Source organism: Psittacula echo, assembly GCF_963264785.1.
Source record: "Psittacula echo genome assembly, chromosome: 15".
Lineage (NCBI taxonomy): Eukaryota > Metazoa > Chordata > Aves > Psittaciformes > Psittacidae > Psittacula > Psittacula echo.
This window is the reverse complement of record NC_137751.1, coordinates 5,243,588-5,268,205: the sequence shown is the minus strand read 5'-3', so window position 1 is coordinate 5,268,205 and position 24,618 is coordinate 5,243,588. Positions and strand designations below refer to the sequence as shown.

At 49.1% G+C, this 24,618-nt stretch overlaps 2 protein-coding genes across 16 annotated transcripts in view; one reads left to right on the top strand and one right to left on the bottom strand.

Moving 5' to 3' along the window:
• AATF (apoptosis antagonizing transcription factor) overlaps window positions 1-18,983 on the top strand; it is a 54,085-nt gene extending 35,102 nt beyond the window's left edge. For 2 of the 13 annotated variants that reach the window (XM_080630180.1, XM_080630176.1), the window contains exons 12-13: window positions 12,528-16,046; window positions 16,986-18,982. In XM_080630180.1, the coding sequence (XP_080486306.1) occupies window positions 12,528-12,591 (64 nt within the window). In that variant the 3' untranslated portion in view covers window positions 12,592-16,046; window positions 16,986-18,982. Of the gene's footprint in view, window positions 1-8,851; window positions 8,993-9,771; window positions 9,785-12,527; window positions 16,047-16,985 lie in introns of those variants that run through there. The other 11 variants (XM_080630188.1, XM_080630177.1, XM_080630186.1 and 8 more) reach the window with 11 other exon arrangements.
• A 4-nt stretch (window positions 18,984-18,987) lies between these two features.
• Window positions 18,988-24,618, bottom strand: part of ACACA (acetyl-CoA carboxylase alpha) — a gene marked incomplete at its 5' end in the record, with an annotated part of 100,579 nt that continues 94,948 nt past the window's right edge. For all 3 annotated transcript variants that reach the window (XM_080630174.1, XM_080630175.1, XM_080630173.1), the window contains 4 exons: window positions 18,988-19,117; window positions 20,161-20,297; window positions 22,189-22,359; window positions 22,721-22,875. In XM_080630174.1, coding sequence (XP_080486300.1) covers window positions 18,991-19,117; window positions 20,161-20,297; window positions 22,189-22,359; window positions 22,721-22,875 — 590 coding nt within the window. In that variant the 3' untranslated portion in view covers window positions 18,988-18,990. The remainder of the gene's footprint in view (window positions 19,118-20,160; window positions 20,298-22,188; window positions 22,360-22,720; window positions 22,876-24,618) is intronic.

Sequence of the window (24,618 nt, the reverse complement as noted above, 5' to 3'; positions counted from 1 at the left end):
TTGCACAGGTTTCTGGATGAGAGCTCTCCGGTAAGCTGGCACTAAGATGTTTTATGGTCATAATATGACCTGTGCTGTTTCATCATGAATCTTTCTCATAGTTCTTTACTCTTTACTTATTTTTTTCAAGTGAGAAAACTGCTCTGATTCCTGAGTAGTGTCTAAATCCTCTTGCCATGAGAATAAATGTGGTGCATGTATGGGGTGAAAGCTGTGCCTCCAGCCATTTAAAGTGGTCGGTGTTTCCACTCTCTTACCTGGATTATAGGAAGAGAGGGACAGAAGTGGCTTGAGCCCTGTGAGATTAGGCACACTGTGTACACTATATATCACACTGTCCTACAGATTAAGCAGGTAGCTCTGTCCCCAGAATGAAGGCACACTTAGCTTCTAATGGGGTGTGCATGGAGGGGGGGAAGGTGAAAAAACCCCAGTGAGACTGATCTTAATCATGTAGTAGTTACACCATGTTTGCTGTCCCCAGAGGTGACATTGCCTCCTCCTTCACAGTCCACTGCGTTCACTTGTGTTCCAAAAGTTGCATAGAAAATGCATTCTGTAAGCCAGAATCCTCCAGCAAACGTGAAGCGCATCGAAGCAGCTGGGATGGTGGAGTTGTTGTGCACAACAGCCTCCTTGGGCCTCAGCTACACTTCATCTGCCTGCCATCTTCATAGCCCTTATCTTAACTCCTCTCAGGAGGCACCTTGAGTCCACCATGAACTGCACGAAGCCTGCCTGACCCTCAGAAGCTATTACAGCTAATAGGATGCCATCTACGTTCTGCTGTGTCGACACAGTTATCATTGTGGTAGGGACAGAGTGGTTGACATTTGGTTTACTGAAAATGTCTCCTGGGGGTTCTCTCCACGTCGAGCGGGTTATTACAGCGCTTGCATGCTTTACAGAGTCTTTGGTGGCAGCAGCTGCTGCTGCTTATTGTGTGACTGCAGGAACTTAGTTCTTACATTAAGTTTATTAGTCACTTTGGAGGCCCGCCATACTTCCTCTTAATGGCATTTCAGTCACTCATCTGATGCTGGTTTATCCAGCTACAGTGAGACTGTCAGTTGATGTGTTCTCACACCAGCGAGTGTGCCTGAGGGTCACATCCTGTGGGCAGCTGTGACCCCTTCTGCCAAGATCAGGTTTTCAAAGCAAACCCTGGAGCCGGAAGGGGCAATGCTGGAATCAAGTGGGAATCAAGTTCCTGGTTCTGCCAGTGGCTTTGTGGATGACCTTGAGCAGGTCGCTCTGTGTTTCTGGGGCTCAGATTCCTATTCTGTGCGGCAGAGCTCTGCTGTTGAGAAGTGCCTATAAAAAACAGTGGTTTAATAATAGTAGTATTTAATTTTTTAACCTGTGTAGGAAAGCTTTAGTTTTAGATACACAAATAGAAGCCTGAGTTTCCCTCACTGTGTGCCCAAATGCCTGCTGCTTACCTGTAACACAAAGAACATGCCTTCCCTTTGCTATTGCAGGCATTAGAGTCTTCCTTACACAGTTTCTCTGCAGCTTCCTCCCTACATGATGTGCTTTAGCGTGTTTAGTACTAATGTTGAGCTTAAATTTCCCTCTGCTGTAATTTAGGTCTGTTAGGAACAGATTCTTGCCTCCTCTTTGCAGCAGCACTTCCACATTTGGGCATTCTTGCTCTGCACAGGGAAAACCTGGGTGTTACTTAGCTTTAGCTTCCTTCCTTTCCTCTCTGCTTTACACCATTTGTGTTTGCATCCAAACATGATCCTGGAGTGGCCAGTGTCTGAAATGAAGCCTCTGTAGGTGTTTGGTTCAACTCTCCCAAAATGAAGACACTTGCAGCTATCAGTCATTTTTTAAATCAGAGCCACTCTCCAGGGATCACTTCACATCTCTGTTTAAAATGCCTCTGCACTTGCCATGGGCCATATTACTTCTGTAGCAGCACACAGTGTATGGACAAGGCAAGAAGAATTCAACAGCTGCTTTAAACTGCAGGTGAATTGAAAAGAAAGGACCAGGCCTGTATGCATGAGAGGGAAGCATTAATGAGAACAGCTTCCTTTGTGATAGGAAAAGGTAATTTTATTGTTCACAAGTGTGAATTACTAGATTGAAAATGCAGGTATACACTTCACAGGATGCGATCGTGCTCTGAGCCATTTCCTTTCTTTTTCTGCTCAGGCACTGTAAAGGCACGACCCCAGAACGCATACACATCTGAACAACAGGGTTCTCTGTTGTGGTACCAGAAGTTTTAGTGTGTCTGTGAGCTACGTATAGAAAAGGGCTGTGGAAACAGAGCTGGCAGAGCATTCCCTTTGAGTGAAGGTAGAGTCCTGGGAAGTGCCAGTAAATGCCAATGCAGATGTGGGTGGGCAGAAGCTGTGGGGCTAGCATAGAGTGGTGTAGTTCTGGTTCTTCCTTGCCTGTGCCAAGTCCTCACACCTCCTGATGGATGCAGAAGCCCTTTGTTACTGGGCCAAAAGCAGAAAGGAGTTGTTTCTGACTGTTGTCTTGCTTTGCTTGCTGCATGTGGGATACCCAGGATCTGGCACTTCAAGTTTATCACTTCCCACTGCTGCTGGCTGGAGAAACAAAGAGCAGATACGTGTGAGGAGAAGCAGCCTGAGCACTGCATAGAGAAGAGGATGAACAGTCACTCCAGAATTGGTTTACAGCCTGAATTTGAGAAGGGAAATGTCCACGTATAATAACTGCCTTTGTCAACATCACTGCCACGTTCTTTCTTATTCTTGCTGCTGGTTGGAATAATAGCATTCGTGCAGGCAATTAATCTTCCACTTGCCAGTTTTTCATGCACCCTACACATGGGCATGGCTGTTTAACCTTGTGCTCACATATATTATGTTGTAATGTGTGGGACACTGGTGGCCTCAAGCCCTCCTCTGTTTTAACCCCTCTTTGGTAGTATTTTAAAACATGCACTGGAAAGTGATTTTTATGGTTATCTCAGGGTATGTGTTTATAGACTTAAATACAGTTATTGTGCTCTTGGGCCAAGGTTTTTGTGATTGGGCCAAGGTCATCACTATGTAAATGAACCTGCCCTAAGACAAGGAACCTGGAGGCAAAGGCTTGAGTGTAAGTGCACTGTGGTGATTGTCCAGAGGAGAGGGCTGGTGTCTTGGGCAGGAATTACCCAGAATTAGAACAGGGTTGATCTCTCTTTGGTGGTGATTTCACCTGAGTTTGAGGGTGGCTTCCCTTGAAATCCTTTTTTCCCGTCTTCATGACCTATGGTACTTCACTGATCCCATTGCTCCAGTGTCTGGTGTAATCTTTTAACACAATCATCCTTCAGTATCACGATGTGCAGCAGAGTTGGGAAGATTCCAGCCTTCTCTGGTTTACACTTTGGGAAATGAGGCACAGATCAATCATAGCCCATATCTCCAAAGGTATTTGGGTCCAGAAATCCATGAGTCAAGAGCCTCAGTGACTTGCCAAAGGTGATGTAGCAGGTCTGGGCTAGAGCTGTAGTTAAACCAGATCTTGTGAGCCTTCAGCTGGCCCAGCTCTGAACAGCCTCGTGTTTTTAGGGGATCAGATATCTGTGCATTCACAGCTCCTGTGCTGGGTAGATGTATTTCTCTGTGGGCAAGCTGAGGATAGAGATTCCCACTGAAGGCCCACATAGAGCATCTTTTCAGTGCACACAGAGCTGCTGTGTCTGCAGGAGTGCACCCTGTGAAGAGCCTGGTTGTGGCAAGGTCAGGTAAAGTCTCTGTTCCTGGGATGAGCTGTGTGTGGATTTTGGCTTTGTTCTGCCTCTCTGTCAGCTTTGATATATAGATCCTCAGGTCTCTGCGCTGTACCTGTGTGTGAAACAGAGACTAAACACAGACACTTTAAAAAGTATATGAAATTACTGCTAAGTCAGGTGAGCATCGTTATTTCACCTCTGGAGGACAGTAACTTGCAGGAGAGACACCCTTTAAGGACACAGATGTTTGGTCCAAACACCTTTATCTCCCACGAGGACTCAGGTTATTCTGACAGGTAAAACAAGATTGTGCAAACGTGCAACAGTGATCTAATCAGCTGGAACAACAGCAATATTTTAACTGGCGCTACCTTTTAACAGCATCATTAAGGGCTCTCATTACTCTTTTATTAGAGGCTCACTCTATTTCTTATCAGATTACAGAATGAACATAACTCATGGCACTGATTTGATCTCTTGTTAAAGAGGATTACAGCTTTGCATTAACTTGGATTGACACGGTTTATAATTTGCTGTTGATACACATGCTGGCGGTGTCACATGTTTGACCCCCTCCCCACAGCACCGCCGAGGAAAAGGACACCCATACATCATCATTAAAGATGGCACCAGTGCAGGAATGGGAGGGAAAAGGAGGCTTTTCTGCAGTAAAGTCAGGCAGGACAAAAGAGACATGTTCTCAAGTGCAAGCTGGAATTCAGGACAGGATTTATAACTGAGTGAAGGGGGGGGAGAATACGTCAAGCTTTTAGTGAGGTTGCTTTTTGCCTCAGCAAATGGGTCTTCATTATGGAGGAGGACTTTGCATCTCTTATGAGCCAAATTAGGGGGAAGAAGTTGGCTGTAATGGAACTGTGTCAGACCATGCATTTCTACCACAACATGAAGTCCTTCCAGGAGCTGGGGAAATCTCCTCTGCTCTCCCCAGACCTCTCCACACTGTGATTGTCACCAGTTGGTGAACTGGTCCCTGCCCTCAGGCAGCATTGGTCATACACCAGGAGCTGATGGTGTAGCTTGGCCGGATAGCCTGTGTGCCTGTGGTGGCGCTTGCCTTATTGTCCCTGGTTTGTGGGTACCCCAGGCACCTGGGGCTTCAAGACAGGGCTGTGTGCCAGTGTTGTGGCTCCCTTCTTCCAGCTCCCATGCCTTGTCTCTCCACACCTCTTATAGTAGGTTTTGTGTTTCAGGAATCACTGACTGAAATCCCACAGCCAAGTGCAAGGACTTAAGCCCCTGAATCCACAGGGTCCATCCCATTGGCCTCAGGTCATGCTTAATAGAAGAGCATCCAGCCCACTCTTGTTCTTGCATGAGCAGACCAGTGCCTGCTGGGAAGATGAGTTAAGACACAGATTATCCAGCTGCCAGCAAGGTTTGGATTAGAGCATTTCACTTGGATTCAGGCAGGATGTTGTGTATTTTCCCCATCAGCATTCTCACTCTTGGACTTAGTGCAGTTGCTTTGTCACAGTGTCTCTTTCTGCAAGCAGAGGGGGGTACGTAGTAGGAAATCCTGGTATTAAAAGATTAGTTTACTTATATGACATAAGAGTTTAATATTAAAAAAAAGGAAAGGTTGGTGAGATACCAGCCTTGAACTTAGCTCACTTTGTACTTTGGGTATTAAAACACCATGAGACTCGATTAATGGAGGAATTTGGGCTCTGGGATTGTCAATCCAATACATTCACCACGACGGAAGTCCCTGAAAGGAAGCCAAGCTCTTATTTCTGGAACAGCTAAACCAGCAGCTTCTGTGACCATGTTGGTGAAGAAGAATTATTCTGAGTTTCTGTAGACGCAGCCTGGATGATGGGTTACCCCGCTTTGTATTGGCTTTGTTTTGGGAAACAAAGGCAGCAGTGCTAATGTGGAGGGCCATTTCTGAGTGTGCAGTGCTCTGAGGTTTGAGGGGAAGCTGTTGTTCCTGGCATGAGGCTGTGGATATGAGGGTGAGCTTCCTGCCTGGGCGCTGTGGCCTCTGGAAGAGCCCCCCGGAATGGCCCCTTGGGGGATGTGTGGGCTTTCTTGGGGAGGTGATGTGTAGCCTGCTGCACAGCCTGAGTTTGCTCAGGGACTTAGTGCTTGGGGGGATGGAGCCTTAGACCTGAGCTCTGCTGGGAACCAAGAAAAACCCACTGTTGTCCTGTGAAACTCAGCCTGCTTGGCTTGACTGTAGGTGCTGAGGCACCATGGCCTTGATATCATTCTGCCCTTTGTGTATCATTGTTTCTTGGGTTTTACCCCCCTAACCTTTGGCTTTGCCTTAGAAGTCAGCTCATGTAGATGCAGTTAAGGATCCCATATCACTTTTAGCCATAGTTGTTAGAAAGGCTGGTATTCGAATGAGGAGTTGTTGTATGTTTTGAAGCTGCAGTGGCGAAGTGGGATACGTGACCCTGGCTAGTGCCAGTGGGCTGAAATCATCGTGTCCCAACATTTGACGTTTGACATCCTATGTAAGACGACAGGCACCTCTGTTATGGAAATTTCCTTTTTAAAGGGAAAAAAAATAACCTGTTAAGAGCTGCAAGATGATTTGTCATCCTCCCTTTGTGAGACAATTTGTCTTCTCCTGCATCAAATCTGTTGCAAAACAGGCAAGCTGTGAAAGAGGGAAATCATCCTAGGAATATGGGATGTTAAGGTACACAAAGAATGGTCCCTTCCGTGCGCCTGTGTGCACGTCTGCGCAGGGCACTTCACGTGCAGCATTACAGTGGCTGCTCTGCTCAAATACCCATCTAAAAACAAAGAGTGGGAAGGCAGCATTTTATGGATTTCATGGGGAAATGAAAGCTGCTGGAAGGCATGCCACAAGGAGCAGGCTGCAGCCTTCTGTACGTCCCTGTGTTTTACTGCTTCTCCAGCCACTTGTCCACACCTTTTACGCTTTGTGCTGTAAAAGCTCAGATGAAAATGTGAATGCTGCGTGCTGTTAGGATCAAAATCAGGATGAGAAAGGTCCCACGCTCAGGGCTGGTCAGTAAGCAGATGGCTGTGTGCTGGTGTAAGGGAGAAGTGTGTGGAATTGGTGACAGAGATGGCAGGTCTGAACCTTGGGTGTGGTTAAGTTTGGGGTACGGTACCTTGAGCAGCATCTCCATCCTCTCCTCCCTGCCCCATCCCCAGATGCAGCCTCACAAAGTGTGCAGAGTCCCTTTGTTTAGGGCAGGAACCAGCTTTCTAAAGTACTTATAAATCTTGTGCCTGCTCTCAGGAGACAAACCAGAGGTCACATGTCACCTGTCATAATTTAAAGCCATGGGGCTAAAAGCATTTGCACAGACTTGGAGGACCCGATCCCGACCTGCCTGAGCGAGGGGGAATTGCGGCAGACCTGTCTGGATCTCCTTCAAGTGCCGGGCACGGTGATGGGAGTCCTCTGGCTGGGTAATTTATAGCTGGAGTTGCACGCTCCGGGTTTGGGCCGCGCTGGGAAGCGAGTGAGAGAGTGCCATCTCGTGGGCCTGCATCCCGGCCAGCACCGTGTCACTGCGCTGCCGCCGGACATGGATATTGATACCATGGCGGAGCGCCGCACACAGCGCTCGGCTCTGCCAAGCAGGCCCCCTCGCTCTCAGAGACAAGGGTGTTTTAATTCTCCTTCAGTGATTGCTGCTGCTTGTTTTGCTCTGCATCATTGACTGTATCATGGGTTTGTTGCTGGGGAAATAGAGGAGCAGGGAACGTGTGTTTGAAGGTGTGTGGATATGGAGCCAGATCCACACCCCACTCATGCTGATGTAGGGTAATGCTTTTTGACCAGGAATTGAAAAATAAGGGGCTTCAGCTTGTTTCATCTTCCTGGGAACCTGCTCTGCTTGCTGGGCACCTGATCATCTGAATTTCATACCACTGGCTAAAAGATTTCTTAGGATACAGACAGAAAGTTTCCAAGGAAGTGATCCACAGCCAGCTTCAGTTTTCATCTGGGGTGTGTGCTTTTCATCCCCCCTTTCTTCAGGGGGGTTCATGTTCTATCTTTCTATCTTTTGTGAATTAAAAACTCATTGTTCCCAGTGGAGGGTGTCAAGGGGAATGGGATAGGTACAGTTCAGTTTTGCTTGTGGAGTATTCTAAATTATCCTCTTAAGTTTTGGCCTGGAAGAAGTAAAAGGTACATGGGGAAAGGTACAGAAATCTGCTGGAGGGCATTTTTAGTAAACCAGCACAGCAGTGACTCAGGCAGTGATGTTGTATTAATAACACTTGGAAAAAACCCACCAGAAACGGAATTTTCCTCCTTAATATTGCTCTTCTACTCATTTACAGAACTATATTTAGACCCAAGAAGTAACCTGGTTATAATTACATGGACTAGCCCAGCATCAGCTCTTCTCCCCTTCTATGTGCACTTGGGTGTTTGTTTTCCCTGTTGTATGTTTGGTGGAATAGTGCTGCTGCAGATGGGCAAAGGAACTGGTAACAGTTTTAATGATGTACGTTTTGATGATTCATAGATTGATCAAGTGTGCTGTAGCTATTAATATTCACCCATGGCCCTCTGGCCCTTGGTGTGTGTGTTTCCTTGCTGTCTGTTGCAAGGATTTTGCTTAAATAATGTGTGTAGCAGCAATAGCTGGGGTTGGAGGGTGGTGAGGTCCACTGGTCAGTTGTACACCACTGATACTGTCTGAAGTAACTGCTCCTTTCATTTCATTTTTTAAAACCATGTTGTCGACTTGAAATCCATCAGGTTGAATGGTGAGGAGCTGGTTGGCATCCCTGCAGTGCTGTGGAGTGGTGCTGAGCCAGGCCTTGGCACCTCTTCCCTGCACAGGCATATCCTTTGTCTGCAGAACGCATATCAGGGGCTCCCCACAGCCCAGAGCGTTGCTGTGACCGTGCCAAGGGCTGTGCAAGTGTTAGAGCTGTGAATGGGAAGACAGTCGAGCTGCTGGCTTGAGGTTTGCATGGGGAATGCCCTCCCTGGGGTCCACAGGTTGGCTGGGGTGCAGGGACATCCCTTCCATGCTCTTCCCACACAACCAAGGTGGAAATAGCACCAAAACCAGGACTCTTTTTACAGTGCAGGGAGCAGAATAAAGCACCTCCCTCACACACACCTTTTGTCTCAGGCTGCTGGTGCATTGAGAAAGGGCTGTGCAAACTTTCTAGGTGCTGGGTGCCCGTGGAGTGAGCCCTGGAGCTGGGAAAAGGGTGAGTACTTGGGCACATCGCTCCTGGAGTATCCTGCCCATGTGCTGCCCTCAGCCCTTGGAGCCAGCTCTGAAGAAATGCATAAATAATGAAGGCAAGGTACTTACACACACATGTTTTATGGCAAATGACTGTGTGGTTCCTGATCATTTTTTCCAGAAACAGGTTTTATGATAATATAGTAAAAATATTAAATTAGAAAATGCCTCACTAAGGGTGATAAAACCTTACTACAGTGGAAATAGGTAATTATCCCCTCTGCAGCCTAAATGACAGTTTAAAAGAAATAAAAATGTTAGTGCTCATTACTTGCTTTTGTAGGTTGCAATAAAGGGTAAGTTAAATTTTAATTCAAGGAAGACCCCTGTATCGACCTGCTTCTTCCACACTCTCTACCTGAGGTGTAAGTACTGTTAATTACTCGCGTAGGTTACTCCTCAGCACATTGCTAAGACCAGCACCATTTTGTGCTGAAGTCCCCTTTCCTTTACCCAGAGGCGGCAGGCTTGCAGCAGGGTGGGTTGCTTCAGCTCAAGTCTGGTGTTTAATATATGTGGGTGGAGGAGAGGAATTTTGTATGTTTTAACCAAAATCCAGGTTCATTATGCATAGCCTTAAGGGGGCTGAAAGTATTAAAATCCACACTTAACCCTGGTGAATTGAAACAGAGACAAGGTTAAACCTGGAGGATTGATGAGTTTTACTCTCTGCATGGTTAAATCCTGCTGAGGGGAGATGCTGTAAAAGGAAGGTAGCCCAGATGATGAGAAGAGGGTGGAAAAAAGATTGTGGGTTGGTTTTTTTCCATTCAGGGTGAAATATTAGTTCTGTTTCAGGGGTTCCCTGATTCCCCTCCTTCTCCTGCCGCTCTTTGACAGTGCCTGCCCATGCAGTGTTATCCAAACAACTCCACTTGGATTTTGACTTGAACAGAGGTTACCAGCATCGTGCCCAGGAGGCTGGGGCTGTGGGATGCTGTGAGTTGCAAGGTTCCCTGCCTGTGGCTGTGGGTGCAGCCCCCCTTTGCACCCATGAAACCCAGGGTATGAATGTCAGATTCAGTCGGTGCTGGCAGCGTTTCTCTGATGATGAAGGTAAATTCTTGCTTGAATTTATGTCCCTGGGCCCTGCTTGCTTGTTTATGTAAAATCTGTAGGGTTGGAGCAAATGCTGCAGTAATCCCTGAACTCATATACGCTTCAGGAGGCTATCAGGAACCCAAAAATGAAGACAAAACAGAGGAAACTGGTTCTCCACGAGTGGGAAGGGCCAGGGCTAGCTGCAAAGAAACATTGCTTTTGGCTTTTGCCAGCTCACAAGGAAAACAACTGAAACTCTTGTTTGTTTGGTTGGTTTCTGTGGGGTTCCCCAGAATGTGCCCATTGTATTTGGACTTCCTTGAATGTATAAGAGAAGGGTGTATGTAGAGGAATTGCAGGCAGGAGCCCCTCTGTGCAGTGGAGGTGATGTTTGGGAGGAATTCCCCTTGGAATGCTGCAGAATGCCTCTGTGGTGTGCTTGGCAAGCAGTGAGGAGGTTTGAAGCTTGTTATCTGTGAGTGAAGCATGTGGGCAAAACAAAAGTGGTTTCTGTTGCTCACTGGCACCAGGGTACGGGGAAGGAGAAGCCTGCATCCTGTGGGAGTGGATGCTCCCAAGTAACAGCGCTACCCAGAGGGAGGGGAGCAGGAATGAAATTGGGATGTTTCCCTGGAAGTGTCCGAGCTGCTCAGCCTCTTCTGATGGGGTTTGTCAGCTTTGGCCACCTGAGTGTGAAAGGATCTCCTATCAAAGCACCACTTCAAGCATTCCCTCTCTGCTCCCAGCATGTGAACCCTGCTGCTGCCTGGGAATGCCATCGATCGCAGCGCCAGTGGAAGCGACGGGGTCTGAGCTGAGCTGGCAAAGACAGGCTGAGGGCTGTGATTGTCAGAGGACAAAATAGCAGCGTTCTGCATTTCCCTTCTGATCACTGATGCAGCCTTAAAGTCACACTGTCCCCATTGCTGCTTGCCACCTGATTTCTCAGTTGAAACAGCAAAAGTGAGTTGCATTTATCAGGTAACAGTCAGGAAAGATGGAAAATGGTGCAGGTTTGGGTAAGGTGTTCCTCTCCCTCCTCTTGTTTCCTTTCAGGTGTCAATACTGACAGCTTTTTGTGTGTCGGCTCTGTTTTCTAGAGGTGTTTTGATGTGGCATTTGTGTTAAACTTGCCATAACCCCTGTGCACGCTCCCAGTGTATCACAGAAGCTCCAGCTGGGGTGTCACACTCTGTACACACAAAATACAGCATCAACCATTTTGTCACGTAAGGAGATGGGCACGTCCCTCACCACAGCCTTGTTTGCTGAGGATAGAGCAGTGATTGGTTAATTAGCTGCTAAATGAGAATTAATGTGAGAGATGTGGCCCTGTGAATGAGAATGGTGGCTTGTCTCAGTGGTCCGTATGTGTCCGTCCATCCTCCTGCATTGCCGGAGCTGATACTTGGTTCCTTGTCTACCGGGATTAATGGCTGGCGTTTTGCTGCCATCAGACCTCAGAAGCTCCCTCTTTCCGGAGGCTGACAGGTAACTTTCTGTAGTGGAAGTGTCTGCAAACAGTTTTCAAACCAGTTGCCATCTCTTATTGATCCGTGAAGGAGCAAAGCATCAAAGCAGCTCCTAGTGAGGGTGGTCCCTGTTGTAGCCTCCATTGAGGCAGCAGCCGAAATCAGTGTCTGTGTCAGGTCTGGATTTCATCCTTTGAAGCCATGTTTTATAAAGCCGTGGACAAGTCTCTCTTCTCTGCCTCTCCTGACAGTTTTCCAGGAGCAGCTTTCCCAGGTGCTGGTGCTGATGGACCAGTGAGACACTGGCCCACAGTGATACATCATTTGCTTACTGCTCTAAAAACCCAGTGATCATCAAATGTGTTCTGAAGGAAAAATCCCATCCTCCCTATAACCATCATTCCAGTCGTGTGTGCCTGGCACACCAAGCTGTTGCTTTAGAAAATAAGGCTCTCCCAATGCTTTTCCCTTGATTTCCAGATATCTCTGATTTATAAACGTGCTCTCTCCTTTCCCCGTCCCTCGTCTCAGGCTACTTTGGTTCTAAAGTTAAAGATAAATACAACACCAGCCCACTTTGCTCCTGTAAAAGGGAAGCTTGCTCCTGTTGCCAGAATTGCTGCCTAGGTGCTATTAATTGGAATCTCGTTGCTGGGTCGTTTTCATTGTTTCTCAAGTACCGTCAAGTCCAAGAAAATGGATGAAAACTGAATTATAGTCCCACGTAGATGCGTGATGGAATCCTCCTCATGGCTCTGTGGGCTCATACCTCCTATTAAAATATGCAGTCATGGTTTCTTACTTGAAGAACTTGTCTGTAAAGGGCAGACTTAGAGAACACCTCATTCTCTGGAGATACGGTACCCAGCCACACTGAACTATTTACATACTTGTGTTGTGCGTGTGATTGGTCTTAGGCAAGTTCTCCCCTTTGCCGGTATTCGTTAATGAAGACTGTTGAATGCATTTTTAATTACTCAAGGCCTTTTCATTTTAAGGAGGGGATGGGTTTACAGCCTCCTGCTTCCATTTTGACCTTGGAAAGTAACTTATCCCCTTCCTTCTCCTTCCTCTTTTCCCCAGGACGGAGCTTTATCGTTCGCTCTTTGGGAAAATCTCAAATCCCCAAGAACCGGAGCAGAATTAGCAGGGATTGAGCACAGCAGGAGGTTCCTCTCCCTGCACTGGATGCTGCCCCATCTCCTGACATCTCCTTGATCTGGGCTGCTGCTCGTCTGACCCAGAGCAAGGTCTCTGAAGCTGCTGGTTTGTTGCTATAAAACCCCACTGAAGGAGCATCCGATGCAGTTTCTGCTGAATCACACGGGCTCGGAAAGGAGAGCAGGGAGGTTCAGCTTGGCTGAACGCCCTCTCTCTGCCTTGAAAATGAACTCTGCTTCCTCCCAAAGACAATCCAGTTTTAACTGTTCTCTTTGAAATTCCTGACTTTGATTCTGCAGGCTGGGTACAGCGTTCTGCCAGGGGGGACACACATGATTCAGAGCAGAGGGATCGCCAGCCCCCCTGCAATCAGGTCACCCACGTTTGTATTAAATCCTTAGAGATTTTCATTTGGGAGATGGGGGGATTGTTGGAGCGTGCTGTTCTGGTCGCTGGCTGCATATCTGGAATGTGTGACTTTATTTTTCAGCGAGTCAAGAGGATTTAAATGTCATTTACATAATTAACATGGCCTTAAAACAGAGAAAAGGTGCTCTCCCTTGCAGGCAGCCAGAGCTCCCTGTTCACACTGTTTCACAGTGAGCATTCACTGCACACAGGGACGTTTGCTGACTGGTGATGAGCACAGCAGTGGGGTACATCTGGGGCTATTTACTGGTGAAGTCCAGCACTGATCCTATGCACTGAAGCGTTTCTGCTGATCGTGACTCTGAGCCGTCCTGTCTTCACCATCACCATCACACACTGCTGGGGGATGCCAGCACGGGTGTAAAACCGGCCAGAGGAGAGGACTCATGTGAGGGGCCTTGTGGGGTGTTCATATCCAAAGGGAATTAAATCCCTGCAAGGGGAATCTGTCAGCCTGCTATGATCAATCTGCAATGGAGGTTATCTTGCGTAAATAATCCCTGCATACCTGTGTATGTATGAGGGCCATTGCTTGTGACCACATGAACTGAGTTTTGTGTTGTTTGAGCAATCCAATTAAAATGCATTTGTAACCTGGTGATCCAAGTGTGGTCAGGGCAGGAAAGGGCCCAGCCCCAGCAGCACGGCATCACTTCACCAGCATTGCTTTGCACCTCCCTGTGAGCTGTGAGCTCCGAGGACAGCCGGCACACAGCATGGGAATGTAAAGGCTTGCAGTTGTATTGATGTGTTTGTTCACTGTTTCTGAACTCCACGGAAAGGTCGGTTGGATCTTTCCCTGCACATTGGGCTGTGAGATCTCGCTTTAATTGTTCTCTGTTCTTAAATAAAAATGTATTCTGGTTTTAAGTATATAACAGGTTAGATCGTAAGGAGGGAAGCCCAAGCCATGACTTCTGCTTCAGGTGAGACCTTGTGCACTGGAGATGATCCCACTTTGTATCTCCACAAGGGGATTGCTCCTTTCCCTCTGTTCCTGTCTCTGCTTGAAAAGGGCTGTGCTGCAGCACAGGTTTATCCTTCTTTCCCCTCAGAAGGCTTTCTCTTTCTCCAGAGCTGTCTGCAGACCTGATACTAATTAATCATTTTTGCACCTCATCATTACAGATTGAAGTCTTGGAGTCACCTGCTTCCAGTAAATGGCTTCCTAACACCTCCAGTGATGTATGGGGAGAAAAGAGCCCTCCACAGCAAGAGAGACCCAGCTCAGCTGCAGAGACTTGCCCAGAACAAGTTGCTGTGTGAAATCACAGAGGGTTTGAATGCTGTTTAACAGCAGAACAGGTACACCTGTGTGTGGGGATGGGTCTGGCCGGGTTCCACCACCCTGCACAGAGCAGATCCTGCAGCTCCATGTGAGGGGCTGCTCACAGGACTATTCCTTTGGGAAAAGGGTTTCTTTTGTGACTTGCTGTTTTACAGCAGGGCATAAAAAGTGTGGTAATGCTGCTAAACCCAGCTCCTCCAACTGCTGCTCCCGGGAGCTCTGCTGCCTTTCTGCCTGGTCTTTAGGGAGCTGCTGGCTCCAAAAGCCATCAGAGCTTTTCTCTTCCCTGTTCCTCCCTGGTGCTGGTCCTGGTCCTCACCCCTCTGGATCGATGCAAGGAGCGGCAGCAGCACAGGGCAGGCTCCAGCCCTGTGCAGAGCGGAGCATTTTTCTTGGCTTTAGAAAATAAGTAAGTGCCAAGGTGAGTATTGACTTTGTGTGGAAAACATGCGGATCATGGATGAATAAATCTTTGTGCTCACTCGCAGTGGAGCAGGAGCTGCAGCTCGCAGGGAAGTGCATTGATTTCTCCTGTTCTCCCCCCCTGCAGCTCTCTGGTCAGGATTTGCCAGGCGGAAACACACTAAATGTCACCGTTGGCTCCTCTCCGCTCCCTTTCTGTTGCTGATGACCTTGTGCACGGCAGAGAGCCCAGCAGCACTGCTTGTCCCTCTGTGAAGGTGCCAGAGTCACAACTAAAGCAACATGCAGGGAGCTGTGGGGAGAAGGGCCCGGAGGCTCCACAGCTGCAGAGGAGGGCTGATTTTCAAGCTACCGGTGCTGGGATATGGTGAGTTCATTAGTGAGCCAGTTGGTTTAGTTTAGGCTGATGCCTGTCAGTGACCTCCTCCTAGTGTAACCATCATCCATGGCACATCCTGGCAATGGTTCGGTCCTCTCTGTCTACCCCCACCTCCATCAATTCCAGCTCCCCAGCAGACACCGGTGTCTCCACCCCTTGAACTGTACCTGCACTGATTTCTCAGCAGCAGCAAAGCTGTGTGGTCTTCCAACATCATTAAAATCTCATAGTTTAATAACCACCATTCTGAAAGGCATCAAGGGGAGTAAATAAGCTGCTTCCAGAGCTGGTGGTGGTGGGATGGGTTCACACTGCTTGTACCGTCAGTGCAGGCGTTAAGGGTGTTTGTTAACAGAGAACACCATGGCCCTGCCCTACTCTTGGTTTGCTGTGTGGTAGGTTGTTGGGGTGCTGCCGGTGCTGTGCCACCCCTTTCTGTTTGACTCCTGTGTCCTTTACACTCCCAGCACCAGGGTATTCCATTTTTCACCCTTTTTTCCTATTTGTGAGTGGGAGCTGGCTGTAGTGTTAAAGGGTAATACGAACACTTTACATCTGATAACTTCTCGTTCGCATTGTTTGAGGAGATAAGAGTCAAAGCCCTACTAAGCATGCTTTTGAATTCACTTATCAGTGCTTAAGCAGCCTTTTCTCCTGCTGACCCCTGTCACCACCTGGGTAGGGGCTGCATGGGGAGAACCTGGGCCGGCAGTGCCTGCTTGCGAGTCCCGTTTCATCTGCTGATGGTGCTGTTAAGAGCAGGGCTTTATTCCTGCTGTCAGAGCAGTCCCTCACCTGGGTTGGAGTGTGCTGCAGGAGGAGGTGCAGCCTGTGTAATCCCTGAGCAGCAACGCATCAGAGAGGCTCCAGAGGTGACATGCCCGTGTCCAGCAGTGGGATGACACAGCTCTGCCCTCCACAGGTAACCAGGATGATTCCCCCCCAGTTTTCCTAATGCTGCCAGTTAACAGCACAGGAGATACCTCACACACCCCCCTCCACCCCACAGACTGTTAATTCATGATAGAGCTGCTAATTAGTACCTACACAAATGGGCATTCCACCTTTGCCAAACATTGCACAGCAGCTACGCAGTGGATCGGGGAATGATGCGTGCGATGGGAGGGATAGAGGGGCTGTGTTAATCCTTCCCCCCCCCTTCCAACAGCAAAGAATTTCAACTTTCAGACAAACAACTTCATTTACAAGTGTGTCTCTAATTAGCTGCAGAATTAGTAAAGCCGAGTTTTCCCCCCATAGATCGGCCGGAGCCCCGGGGGAGGCTGGGGAATAGAGAGAATCGCATTTCCAATTATTGTGTTGAATTGCTAATTTAGTTATTGTGCCGGCTGTAATTGTGATGGGTATTGGGTGTGCAATTCAATTTGGTTTAAATATTTGTGGGAAGGCTGATCAGTAATGGAGCTGACCTATTTCATGGCCCACATTGAGAGGAGAGACTAAAACAAAACACAGCACCAGAGCCACAGTTTGCCTCCGTTTGTGTTTTTGATGTCTCTCATCCCTCTTAAGACTGTTGCGGCAACAAAAGGTTTGCATTAAAAGATGATGGCACTTTGATCTTGGGCTTTGGAGAGCTCACAGCTTTGGTGCTGCTTTTCGGGGGGGTTTAATACGTAGATATTTTAGGCTAAAGAGTTTTAAATGTGTTTCTGGAGTTTGGGCCTGGCCCCTTGTGTCCCCCCCCAGTTTTAACTGTCCGGATTCTGGGTTGAAAAACAACTGCTGGAGTTGCGTTGGGAATTGTGCCCCCATTTAACATCACAGGAATGCCTTTAAGGTGAGGAACTGCCAATAGGTGTTTGTGTTATCACCCTCCATCCTGGTGCTTCCTTTCCAGGGGCTCCTGTTGACCAGGTCCAGAGCCACCATCCCATCCCCTTAGGGACAATCACTGGGTGTTTCCTCACTGTTCCAGTCACTGTAACGTTAAAGATGACAATAAATCCATGGAGGAGGACCAGGACCCGCTAAAGCCGCGCTGGGCTCGTGGCTGTGGGCTGGGAGTGACCCGGGACAGGGGGCCCACAATGACACTGCAGGCAGCAGAGCTGTAATTCATTCTTCTATTAAAAGAAGTTGAGGTAAGTGAAAGACTTCAGCACCAGCAGAACCGCACGGCCCCAGGGCAGCTCCCCCACCCCTGCCTGCTGGTGACTGCATCCACTGCCAGGGAATAGTGCTGGAGCCCGACCTCAGACCAGCACTGATGGTACCCAGAGGCTGGGTTTACCCCTGGATTACGTGGAGCCTCACCCAGTGCCTGTATCTTGGGATGCTCCCTGAGCGGTCGACATTCCTGCCTGTCCTGTGTGTCCTGCTGCAGCCCGTGCTGCCATACGGAAAAGCAGCTTTGGGGGTTGTTTAGGGAGGAAAAAAAGGTCTTGTAAATCAAATTGGGGTTCTTAGCTATTAAGACAAAGCAAGTCCTTCAGCTGATAGGGCTCCCTTGGTTGCTGGTCCCTTGGGAGGAGCGTGGTTACCCAGGATTTGGGATGAGCTCACTGCACTTCAGAAGGAAACAGTACAGGTGTGAGGCACTGGCACCATCAGAAGTTAATTCTCCCATTAAAATATCCCTTCCTATTTATCTGTATTAAAAGAGGAATTGTAAAATCTGAACTACCTTTAAGACCATCAGTGGTGTAAGCTCTCCAGTGCTAGTTAGAGCAGATCCATTACAGTGTTTGTGTACTAGGGATTACCTGTGCTTCCAACCAGAATTCCACCTTTTCTGAGCTTTTACAATGCCAGGAGGCCCATGACAATACAAAAGTGTAGCAACAAGCTGGGGCCTGTGGTGATGTGTCCTTAGCTGCCACACACATTCCTGACCTGCTCCAAGAGTGATCATTGGGATTACCAGAAATCATTTCTCTTACATTCCCATCTTCCCATGTGCAGGCAGTGATGGATCAAAAACTCTGCTCAGATGCATTGGACCAAGATTTCCTTGTGCGTTTCTAACCCCACTGCTGTACGTGACCCTGGCCTTTCCCCTCTCCTGTGTTCTGCTGCAGTTTCCTATTCCTACAAAAGGGATTAGCACTTACACAACAGGATGCTTGTGTCTGTAAACCCCTCTGAGTAAGTAGGGCAGGAAGAGCAGAGGTGTTTGAGCAGCTGCGTTTTGGTCTCCTCTCCTCTCTTACCTCCTCCTAGAAAGGCTTTTCACGCAGTTTGCTGGCCTGTTCTAAAGGAATTGGGCACAAAGGCAAAGCAAGCAAGGAATTGCCCTCCAGAATCCTGCCCTGACACCGTGGCGGTCCCAGAGCCATCCCCACAGCCTGCCAGGGCACTGGGACAGCCCTGAAACACTCTTTCCCCTCTACTCCTCCCAGGTAACACAACAGACATTGACCCAGAGCTCTGCTTCCCCTCAGGACACAGGCAGGAGAGCTCTGGGCTCCCACAGGGTCACATTGGCACTTGTCAGCAGGAAGGTGATGCTGCCGGGTGAGGAGAGCTGGGAGGTCGGTGTGACAGCCCCTGCTCTGCGGTGCGCAGGCCTCACGGTGCCGCAGCACCCTTCATTGCCTGGCTGTGGCGCTGAACAGCGTCGGTCCAGTCACGCTTTGTTAAATAAATAAGGTACAGTTAAGACAGCGGGGCCTCGGTTCCGCAGGCGCTTGTGTTTATACAGCATCTCCCTCGGGTCTCTGGCCGAGTAACACACTTCCTCTGGTCAGTCTGATTGGAAACAATACAAATGTCCGTGTGGCAGCGCTCCCTGAGCCTCCCGGTCGCGGTAGAGTGGGCGCAGTCAAGCAGACAAAGGGCAGTTCAGAGCTGCTGCTCTTTTCCTCCACTGTACCGGGCAGGGGCAGTGTGGGAAATCAATGCTCTTACGTTGAAGAAGGGGAGTCCATTGTGGAAAGGATCCGCACGATCTCGGCTCGCTGAGTGGGGGATATATGCTGGGTCATGTGCACTATGGAATCCATGGCAACCTCCGGATTGGCCTGGACCAGGCTGGAAAGAGGCAAGAGTTAAGTGAGCGCAGCCCTGGCACTTGCACCCCAGGGAGCTGCGAGCACCCACACCCCCACCCTGCCATCGCAGAGCCCCATCTGCAGAGAAACTGGTGGAAATGATGGGGAGAGGTGCCCTGAGTCACCAGACAAGGGGCCCTGAACCCACCGGAGCATCACAGCACGGTCCAGAGCTCTCCCCGGAGCTCTTGGAGCTGCTTTAAGGGGCCTCCAGTTTAAGAAATAAAAATGACCAAACCCAGATCTCTTTGAATTCAGCCTCATTTGTCTTGTGAGAGTCAAACTGGTTCCAATGGAGAGCAACTCCTGCAAGGAGGAGCAGATGATGCTCTACCGGTTATTTGGTGTAGTTCTAAACAGCACTCGAAGGGAGCTTGGCTTTTATGACACTGAGCAGAGAGGAAACCAGTGTGAGAGCTCAGGGGCTAATAAAAATGAAGGGAAGGAAGGGTATGGATATTCCAGCCATGTGTGGGCAGCCCAGGCTCTAACAGAGGCTGCACAGCTCAGAGCTGATCTCTCCTGGCTTTAGGAGAGAACATACATACATATGTGTGTATATGTATATACATGTATATCTGTGTATATGTATGTATATGTGTGCATGTATGTGCATGTGTGCGTATGTATATGTGTGTATGTATATGTGCATGTATGTGTGCATGCGTGTGTATGCGTGTGTGTATATGCGTGTGTATATGTTTTTATGTATGTGTTTATGGTACATATATGTATGTGTATGTATGTGTATGTATGTATGTGTATATGCGTATATGTATGTGTGTGTTTGTGTGTGTGTGTGTGTATTTCCATTACCTGTCTCTAATGGCATGTCTGTGCCATGGCTCTGCCCCAGGAAAGGGCAGGGATGGCCCCAGAGGGTCCGATCCCTCTGATCACGTCTCTGCCGGTTTGTGATCCTGCTCAAGGCACGTGCAGTGTCCCGGCAGGAGCAGGAGCCGCAGCCCTGGCAGAGGCCGAGCTCTGTACCCAGCTGTGCCGGGCCGTGTGCGGGCGCCTCACCTCCGGATCTGCTTGAGGATGTAATCCCTTGAGATGTATTTGATGTTTTCTCCCACGACGGAGCGAATTCCCTCCTCCTCTGTCAGCTGCTTCTCGAGCCACTCCACCAGGTCCTTGTTGCTGTCCCACAAGTAGCCCTGTGAACAACCCACACGCGTCACCCTGTGTCCTGCGCTGCGCTCCCAATGCACCCTTCCCAGCTCACAGTCATTGGCAACCAAGGGGGGGGCATTCGGGGTCTCCACATCCCAAAAAGCCTTGGTGCCAACCCCCCCTTTTCTCCTTTGCAAGATCATTTCACCTGGAACTTGCCTGGTAGTTGCCTACATAATAATTCAGGAGTGTGTTAGACTCCTAATAGCCTGCTCGCTCCTCTCTGCTCCTCTCATTTTCTTTACAAATCATTTAAGAATCGTTTTGTTAATGGTTTCCGGAAAAGCAAGTACCACCATTAGCACTCATTCATATTTATGTCATTTTATTTGGGTAATTAAACACAAAGCTCCTCATTTAAAGGTGCACTATCCTTCTCTGTTATCACTAACCAAGTCAAAGTCAGAATGACAATGAGCTCGGTGCAATGCACCGTGGGGTGAGCAGGCACCCTCCTGGCACAGCACAGGGCAGACCGCAGCAGCTCCAACAGGGAACCTTGGACACTTTGGATCCTCGCTGCTGTGCCTGCGGCCTGACTGGGAGCAGTGATTTGGGGCTGGTTGTGGAGCAGGAGAATTCAATGGGTGTTTGCACCCAGAAGTGAAGCCTTGGGCTGCGGGGGGGGGGGGGGGGGGGGGGGGCAATGTCTTTGCAAGGGCCCTGGAAGCGTCTTTCCCATCCTGCTATGGCCCACACCAAAGCCCACTTCCCTGTCCTTAAACCCCAGAGGAGCACAAAGGCAGCACTCGCTCATCAGCCTCCTCACTGCTCACCCCTCATTATACACTGAATTACCTGTTCCAAAGGCCAAGAAATGGTTTTCCCCTTCCCTGGGCTGCTCCAAAGCTGTGGTCCTCCAAATGATGATGGAGATGGTGCTACCCCCTTGGGTTAGAGCTGGCACTGCCATGAGCAGCCCCAAGCACAGACCCTACTCCAGCCCCAGCCTGACACGCTAGGAAGAAGCCTCCAGCATTGTGTCTATGATAGTTTGAACGCAGCGATGTCACCTCAACCTCAGGATTTTGCTCATTTCATTGTTTTCCCTTATTACTCATTTAAACTGCAGGTTTTGCTCCTTGCCTCTGCCCCCAGACAGGCCAGGAACGCTCCCTGCATACAAAGCGAGGCCCATGAAGCTGCCTTCACAGTTGCAGACCTGTGCAAAGCTCGATTTACCCAAGAATCCCAAAGCTTTTAGTTTAGGAGAATATTTAATACTCTTATTAATCATTTTTAATCCGTTTGCTTTTAATTAAGAAACAGCATGATGCTTTCCTATCAACATATGCCAGGGAGCAGATTAATTGTGGCTTAAGATAACTCTCCTTGATTGGTGTAATGTATTAGCTAACGAGATGCCCGCTTCTAAAGATGCTCAGACACTACCTTGGAAAGCTGCTGCTCCCCAGAGACACCCCCCCCGGAGCCCCTCAGTGTTTGTGACTTTAAAAATAGAATCAAATCAAATCGCATCAAACACGAGCCCCGATTGGAGACCTCTGACAAAACCAACCTGAGAGCAGCGACAGAGATTGCGGCTTCCCCGGCTGAGCACAATTAAAGGACTCCCGGCCCCAGCGCTGGGATGAGGCCGAGGATGGTGCCGAGGGGAGCCCAGATCCGTGTCCCGGCCTCTGACGGCTCCACACGGTGTGAACAGCACTGCATGACCCAGGGAGAACAGCCAAGGGCTCCGCTGGGCTGAGTGAGATGTGGCAATGGTGAAGGAGCACCAGGCCCCTAAGATGTGACCAAGTTCCTGGCCTACCTCAAGTGCGTGTGGACATGGCAAGTAAAAACCAGGCATCAAACCCAAGCTCCACCTACTCAAGGGAGAACCAACCCCTTGGTGAGAGCTTTCCCACTTACCTTCACTGTGCCTTCAACTTCCACAAACCAACGCCTCAGCATGGCCTGGATCTGCCCATCAGTCAGCTCAGGATTGGCATCGTGGATCTTCTTTTTCACCACATCTTCCAGAAGAAGACGTCTTAATCTCCAGTAGAAGAAGGTTCGGGAAGTTTTCCAGTCTAGAATATCCTGCCCAAGACAGTGGAGAAGGAGACATGAGTGAGGGACGACACTTACATGGAGAAGTACATATCCCTTATTCCCACTGGCAAAACAGGCTTGCACAAGAGAAATACAAACACTCCCATGTCTGAGCTTTGAAGATTCCACCCATCATCCCATTCAGGCCAGAAAACGTGGGGTTTCAAATGGACACGGATCAGGTAGAGGTGCACAACACACTTGTGTCCTGGGATCAGGACACAGCTGGTGCATGCAGAGGGTTTGCTCCTGTGGGAAGAGGCACTGGGGCTTGGTGATGTGTGGATGTGCTTGGTGATGGGTTACTCTGCATGCATCAAACCCCCAGGGACTGCTCCATGGCACTCACCGTTATGACCCCCTTCTCCTGCATCCGGCCAGGCGTGTCGTGCAGGTCAGCAAACTGCATGGCTACCTGGTGGTAGATGGGAATCAGGAATTCCTCCCGCTCCTTCAGCTTCGTCTCCAGCTCTTTCCGGTCCGTGGGGCTCAGCTCAGGGGTACCTGCAACCAGGCACAGCCACATGTAAGAGACAGGGCAAAGCAGAGGGAGCACAGGGGCTGCTGTGCGGGGGAAAGGCCACCAGCCCTGCAGAGCCCAGAGAATGGGAGTTTCCTCCATAGGGATGAAACCCAGATTGCATCTGGCCGGGGCAAACACCAACCATCAGCTCCCAGCAAGGCCCAGTAGAGTCCTGAGCCACATGTGAGGGTTGCAGCCTGGATTTCCTGCCACCAATGTTCAGCCAAGAGCTTCGAAGGAGAGCTCCCTATGGAAACTCTTCCATTGAACACCGATGAGCTGGGCCATCAATTAAGTGACATTTCCTGGGCTTACTCCTAAAAACAAATAATGTCCCCACACGCAGTTCACTGAGCAGGAAACAGGGACAGTGCAAAACCACCTGCAGAGCTCCAGGTTCTCCTGCAGGCTGGTTCCATCGGCATCCCTGCCTCAGCAAACACAGACACACTGCTCCTGAGCATGAGCAGCTCCTGACACAGGGCTTGGGCTCAGCCCAATGCAGGCCCTGCTCCTTTCTACTTTGCATCACTTGTATGAAGCCATTTCCTTCCAGAGCTCCTCTTCCAAGCCAAAGGGGTTTGAACACACTCTCACATTCCCAAGCCACCGGTCACTCACGGTTCTTTCTAGGGCATGTTTTTGTGTGCCTCCCAATATAAATGCTGCCCAACCTTTGCGTTGCAAGGAAGGTTTGAATTAAGAGCAGCTGCTCTTATAACCTTCACAATAAAGAATTCTCTGTATCTATCCCTGTTTTCACTCACGGCTCCTCCACTCCCTGGTTGAAATGGGTGCGCTTCAGCCCATCCGCTGGCGCACGCAGGCAAAGCAGCCGGGCCCGGTAATGATTGAGGTGAGATTAACAAATATGTCAATGTCTATTTTCTGCTTAATTTAAAAGCAGCGTCTATAAAGATTTTTGACTTCTGAACCCTGTTCTCCTGCAAGCAAGGAGGTAACAATGAGGAGGGGGGATAAAGAGTGATTATCCCATCATCGATCGTTTGTCAGGAGCATTTCTTATTCACTGGCCTATTGTACAAAGCTAAGCTCCCGATCAATCCCGTAAGCCCCCTGTACAATTAAATATCTTGGAATGGGTTTCTTTCTTCCCCAGTCGGATCTCGGGGCCTCGGGGTCTGTCAGGAAGCTGGGGCTTGCTTTAGTTATTTGGTGGTAAAAGGAAGTCTCCTTCCACAAATCTCACCTGGCAGAGGGAGGGAGCTAAAATATGGGATGCCTCTGCTCTAAAGGTACTTGACAGTTAATGAAACTGTTAAAGTTTAAATCATAGCAATGTTACAGAGCTCCGGGAATGGGTTGGCTGCTAATCAATAGGGAAACAAAAGCAGCAGCTCTCTGCAAGGGGCACACTGCGATGCACACAGCACATGGAGGGGTTTGGCACGCAGCTGGGCACCCTGGTAAGAAAGACACGGTGGCAATTGAGAGGAAGGCAGAGCAGGGGTGCCCTTCCCAACCTGGCAGCAGCACAAGGCACTGTCTAAGGCAGCACTCTAAGTGCCATAAAATGTCACATTTGTCTTGGATTGCAGTTTGCTCTGCGGGCTCCGAGTGCGCTGGGATCTATTATCTGGTGCTGGCATGATCCCTGCTCTGGCATGAGCTGAAGAGGCCATGTAAATGTCTTAATTCTGCTCTCAACACCTCTAAGGCCTCCCCACAGCGGTGAAGGCACCAAAACCTCTTCATTCTGCAGT